The 6,569-nt window shown below is 43.2% G+C and overlaps 1 protein-coding gene across 1 annotated transcript in view; it reads left to right on the forward strand.

Annotated features, from left to right (window-relative positions):
* The first annotated feature begins 411 nt into the window (after positions 1 to 411).
* MKLN1 (muskelin 1) overlaps positions 412 to 6,569 on the forward strand; it is a 41,469-nt gene continuing 35,311 nt past the window's right edge. The window contains exon 1 of the mRNA XM_018566109.1: positions 412 to 627. Coding sequence (XP_018421611.1) covers positions 554 to 627 — 74 coding nt within the window. The 5' untranslated portion in view covers positions 412 to 553. The remainder of the gene's footprint in view (positions 628 to 6,569) is intronic.

The raw sequence follows: 6,569 nt of genomic DNA on the forward strand, positions 1-6,569 counted from the left end.
CGATATGTTGCAGTACAGTCCATAAGAAAACTGTTGGAATGTTGCTAAGAACGTTTGAAATGTTTTCTCCTCTCATACAAGCTGAAGCCTCCGTGTACAAGTCGTAGAAATCCTCATCTTCCCTCGGAGATGCTCCTCACCAGACACGACCACATCTCCACAGTCCACACTGCTAAGGAACCAAGACCTGGCTGCGGCAGTGCGGCTGGCTGGAGGCTGGAGCAGCAGAGCGCGGGCACGTGAAGGAGGCGTGGCCTACCACTCGTTGATAGATCAATTGCCATTTGCGAGCGCGTCATGTGTTTACCGGCAAAACTGCGTGACGTACAAGCTTATGTCTGAAAGGGTGGCGTGCCTGGGTTAATGATGGGTGGGGCTACGCAGGCAGTTTCAGTTGCCACCTTGTTTAGTTGACGGGTTGTGCTGGTTATCTCCTTTCCTTGTGTTTGAGAAGAGCAGCGCCCAGAGCCCGCCCTCCGCCAGTGCATGTGCCTCTCTGTGTGTGTCTTTAGGAGCCCAGCCCAGCCCCGCCTCCTGTCTTCCTGCTAGATAGATGGCGGCGGAGAGCAGAGTGCTGTCCTATACCGTGTACAAGTGGAGCTCGTTCTCCTCCAGTTACCTCCCTGAGTGAGTACATAGGAGGGCTCTTGTACTGTACGTGGTACGTCTTCTCTTGCCTTGTTCCCTGACCGGCGCTGTGTATGCGGGCAGTGCTGTGCAGAGAGCAGGCCTGCAGCCTGGGCACTATTCATAGTAAACATAGCGTTCTTTCACATGTGACCCTGGACTGTCCGAGCTGCACGTTACCCGGGGGTCAGTGTGGGGTCGGCTGCTGTGTATAAGGTTCCTAGTTCTTGTGTTTTCTTACAGCCATTGTTTGTAGGATGATGTCATGTCTGGAGTTATTCTGTAATGTAGGCATGGAAGGCTGTGCAGGGAAACAATGTATGTAATGCTCAGATTTCTCTGCTTTCTCTACAATATTTGTTTGTAATGCAGAAGAAAGGTCACCAAATGCATGTTTACCTTGAGCTTATCTGACCTTGAAAGCTCTTAGCCCACTGCAGGATAAAGTTAACTAACAGATTGCTGGATAAAAGCAAAACTATCCGATATTCCTTATTACTTGTCTAAAGTCACATGATACTCCAGCCCTGCGCTGTCTCTGTTTACATCCAGCGGGGTCCTCCTGGTGCCCAAATCACTGCCTGTGTGATATGGACGCTTCTTATTGGCTAAAAGAGGATTGATGTAGGGCTGCAAATGATGATTTTCATATTGATTAGTTGGCGGATAATTTTTTTGACTAATCCAGATTAAAAAATTACATTTCCATCCTTTTAATAAATACACAAATGCATTGTCACAAAGTTTACTTCAGAATAAAACTGCATGCACAATCTTTTTGCAATTGCACTGCATTGGAACGCATGGCATTGTGGTTCCAGTGCAGGCGATCACACTGGTGGGAGGTGCTTTTAGGGTGCCATTGAAATGAATGGCATTGCAACACACCTCCCACGGCAGAATTTTGTCAGGCCAAAACTGAAAATGACTATTTTCCACTTTTTTTATAATTTTTTTTTTTTAAAATAATTGTATTGCAAGCACATGGTGCTTTAATAGCTTCAGCCAGGGAATGACAGTTGCCAGTGGCAAGATTCCACAGATGGCAGCTGAGTGTAAATACAGCAGGTGCAAAAGCCAGTCTGCTACTAGCCATTTCAAACTGCAATAGCAGGCTGGATATTGCACCTGCCCACTGCTTGCTGTGCCCTTCTCCCAGCAAAGAGGGGAGGACTAGAGGATCCTACCAACTAATCGATAATGAGAATAGTTGACAACTATTCTCATTATCGATTAGTTGGTTGCAGCCCTAGAGTGATGTCATTGCAAGAGTAATAACAGTCCCTCACAGGTCAGTTTCTATCTACAACACTGGGCTAATAGGCTTCCGCACCCAGAACTAACTGTAGCAAGTATGGAGGACTTGGGTGAGTAATTCCCTTTACCAGGTAAGTTATATTTATGGGTTATATTTTGCCTGGAGCGAGCTTTAAGTGCTTGTTCACACCAAATGCAGAGCAGATCCGGTCAGGTTTCTGCACACGCAGTGGGTTGTGCCGCGTTTTTGATGCGTTCCGGGCCGTATTTGCTAGAAAAAAAACTTATTTTTTTTTAGTTTAACATGGGCTTTCAGGCACTTGCATGTGTTTTTGATGCGTTTTTGATGCGCTCCGGAGCAAGTAAAATGGGGCTTGCCGCAGTTTTTTCACCTGCTCTGGATCTGCACGCTGCGATGTGAACTGGAGGTCAAAATACCATAATACCATTCCCTATTGGGAGTTTTCTTCTCTACTTCCTAGTGACAACTTTTTACATTCTCTAACACTTTCTCTTTTGGTGACTACAGTCACCAAAACAGAATTTCACCACTGGAAACGCAGACATTAATACCTAACAGAAGTTGTAGTTAGATCAAAATATTGGTTAGAGTTCTACCTTAACCCATTTGTGAACAGTGGTGGCTTTTATTTTTTTTTGCGTGGGCTACATGCCCACAAGCTTCCCTGGAGTGCTAAACTAAAATTTAGTACAGTAGGCATCAGTTCACCTGGCAAAAAAACTCTTTGGGGCTATGTATAGCTAAATGAATGGTATTTGCTTGGCACTTCCACCACTAGATGGCGCTGATGAGCATTGGTTAAAGTTATAAATTGTCATCCCTCCCCAATGATTTGTCTCTCTGGTGCAAGGAGAATTAATGTTCTTGCAGCATCAGACACTTAACCTTTTTGTGACTGTAATATAACAAATGTAAAGTATTTTTAATAACATGGTCTGATTTAATGGGATTCTGTTCTGTCTTACTATAGAAGTATATGCACCCTCTCATCCCTGCACATAAACAGTGTTTGTCCCAACAGTACATCTACTCATCCCTTCCAGTCAGTCAAGCAGCAGCAAGACATGCCCCCCTAGTGCTTCTGTACACAGTTCCCTAGTGCTAACATGTGAGCTGCTTGTTTATAAAGTCGTACTAAAGGCTGATGCATGCTTTGCATTAATGTAAAAAAACGCCCAGTACCTTTTTTGACTTCCCTGTCTCCCCACATTTACTTGTCAGTGCCGCCGATCTCTGAAGCATTCTCCGTTGATGGACTTCTGCCGTCAGTCAAACTGTTGGGTGGAGAGGAGGGGCGTGGCCTGCTGCAGGGCTGTGTGTGTCTATGGACGCCCACAGCAACTGCGGGCTTGGCCAGGAAATGCGCATGTACAGGTGCCACCACAGCAACTGCTTAGCTGATAGCACCCATGCAGAGGGCGGGAGGGAGAGCAATGCGAGGATCCACTAGAAAACAAGGAACTGAAGGATGATACACCCCCTGCCCCCAAAGTTCTATATAAATGCAGTCTCCCATTGTTAAAGATAAAACAAAAAACACTAAAGGTTAATTATCACTTGAATCTAAGTTTGGCTAATTCTTTACTCGGAGTGCGAGACAATGCTGCATATATCCTCACATTAGAGGGATGTGTGCTGCTCTAGTGGTGCTAGTTGTTTCGCTTCAACACTTGTAACAAATATGCAGATCAAGAACATTAGAAGAGAAAAATGGTCATTTTTCTCATCAAAACATTCAGAGTTATTCAGAAAAGGGTGACGTTTGGAGAAGGCAGGAGAAGTGACCAATCTAGGACAACATAGCTGAACCTTGTTTTGCTGAGCTGAATTGGAGACATTTTTCCAATCACCAATTTGGCCTAGATTGTTCACTTCTTCTGCCTTCTCCAAACTCTTCACCCTTTTGTGAATGGCCCTGTTAGTTCACGTCAAGATATCACGTAGGTTTGGAATCACATTAAAACCATGGTACAGTTTAGCTGGTGAAAGTCAAGATTTGAAATGATTATTTTATCTCCCGGACCATTGTTATATCTCCACCTCGAATGGATCCAGTTTAATTTTCTGCTTTCTTCAATGGATGCCTCCTTTGAGCTTCACAGTTCATTCCAGCCATATTTTTGTGAAAATACTTTTACATTTAAAGGACAGGTGTGCTTTTACCTAACCCAATCCTCACCCCACCAGCTGCTTAAAGTGACACCAAACTCTGGAGTTAAATCTTTAAATGCATTCAAGTACCTTTTTAACTATTAACATAACTGTGTATCTTATTTGTGTATCACTCGGCTGTAGAGTCTCATATCATCTCTGAATTGGTACTGTCCTTCCTTCTGGGGGGTGGCTACTTTTCTTCCACATGCACCCTGTGTGTGTTGTAAAGTAGCCACCACTCCAAGCTCACTCCTGTGACAGACTATAATTCCAATACAAATTAGTAAACTAAACCTGAGATTGTAGTCCATTAAGGGAGTGAGCTTGGAGCGGTGACTTACAACACACACAGGGACCATGGGGAACAACAGTAGCCGCCCTCCAGAAGGAAGGACAGAGTCGGCACCAATTCAGAGATGATTTGAGGATCTACAGCCGAGTGATACACAAATAAGATACATTTTTGTTAATAAGGTACTTGCATGCCTTTTAAGATTTAACTTGAGTTTGGTGTCACTTTAAGTCTGTTGCAGAGCCATGGCCTACTTTTGATGTTTATTCCTGTCCTTTAGCACTGGCAGTACATGCTTACTAAGTGCTGATCGACTTAAATGAAGCCTTATACTGAGAATTCTCGATCTTGATATATTGCAGGATTGAATTAAAGCACCACACTCTCCTATAATAGTCCAGGTACATATTTAATGCAGGCTTGAGGGAACGGTATAGAAATAGCCAACATGTTTCAGAACCCTTCATTAGAACTTCAGGGGAAACACGTATCAGGACTGCAATGGCTTGACTTTGTATACCGTTTTGTCCAGTGTGAGAACGCATAGAGCTCTTCAGCAGCTGATTTGGCAGTCATACTGTCCTTACGCATTTTCTCTTTTAGCCCTAATGAAGGGGGGTAATGGCACGAGCCCCCAAAACATGTTGGCTACTTTTATACTGTCCCCTCAACCCATTGAATAAAGATGTGTATCTGGCATATTAAAGAGTACGTGGCACTTCGGTTCACAATCTTGCCGTGTGACCCCACAAACCAAGGACACAGTGGTGATCTGGGATATAGAATTTCCCTGTCTGGTAGTGGGATCGCCTATTCTGAATCTTTCTCACATCATTACTTGCCAGCCACACCAATAGGATACACCTAGTGCTTTCTTTCCAATCTTGAGATATGGCCCTATTTAAGTGATAATAGAAGTTCCTCAGGACGAGATGTAAAGACAGCAGGGGGTTGTTGCTCTTCAATGGAGGCTAGTATGATGGGAAGGGGAGGGGGTTAGTTAAGGACTAGGTAAAAGGGCGCCTTTAGCTAGAATTACAACATTTAGCTGCTTAGGATGCTGTTCGGAAACCTGCTTCCAAATTTGTGACAGGTCTTTATAAGATATAGAGGGGAATTGATCAAAATCTGGAGCAGTTGCCCATGGCAACCAATCAGCGTTTTTTATTTCTTAACTGAACTACCTGAAGAGAGAAGCTGATTGGTTACTCTGGGCAACAGCTCCAGATTCTGTCTGCTCCAGTTCTGATACATTCCCCCTTTGTGTTTAAGTTGGTGTACATGTTGGATTTCAGATTAGGCGTGTGCAGATGTTTTCATGGCATGTACAGATGTGTTAATAAAAACTTTAATCCTTGATCAATGTATCTACCCAGTTTGTAATATTTACATTCCTAGATGTCTTGGAATTCACAGCGCAGGGATTTTTCAGAAATGAGAGAGAGTATGGGTTTTTGTGCAGTACCTTTTCATGATCCGCACGCCAGAACAAAGGTATAAAAGCTAAATGCTATAGTGACCAAACTGGTTTTATCTTTCAATTGAAACAGGATTTTGGTTATGGGCAGCATAGGTGAAATGTGCTATAATTTCCTCTTAGTCCTGTTGACAAATCCCAGATTTGCAACCTGGTGGCATGACTAGGGCAGTGTTTGGTTGGTATACATTACCGTCTTGAGTAGTAAACACTCTGTGGTGGGGTAGGAACTTCCTCATGTACCCAGTGGAGCTTACAAGATGTTGTACTGTTACCTTTTTGTGGCGTTGCATCATAGAAGAGACTCATTGTATCAGATTGCATATGTAGGTTATGCAGGCTGCTAAAATATATAATATTTCCTCACTAGGGTAAAATAGAATTGACTTTTCAAGTCCTAATATAGGTTCCATTTAGCAAAGCTGGCAATAGCCCAGACTTGACCTTGTCTGAAAGAACAAAGGTCATATGAACTTGGATGGCTGTGAATGTAAATAGAGTTTGCAAACAGGTAAGCTTTAGACCTGGATGAACATCATCATTTTTTTTTCCTGCACGTTTTAAGAGTGTGACTGCTAAATCAGCATGTTAGAAAAAAGTAGAATCCAGGCTGTTTTATATAGATAATGTTCTGCTAATTTTCCAGTATGTGCTGCACTTTGCTGAACGAAAGCAGCACAATGACTTTTTTTGTTTTGTTTAAAGCTTTTAATTGTTTCAAATGTTACCTCTTTTTTGGG

The sequence above is a fragment of the Nanorana parkeri genome, unplaced genomic scaffold, assembly GCF_000935625.1.
Source record: "Nanorana parkeri isolate BGI_ZX_2015 unplaced genomic scaffold, ASM93562v1 scaffold26, whole genome shotgun sequence".
Lineage (NCBI taxonomy): Eukaryota > Metazoa > Chordata > Amphibia > Anura > Dicroglossidae > Nanorana > Nanorana parkeri.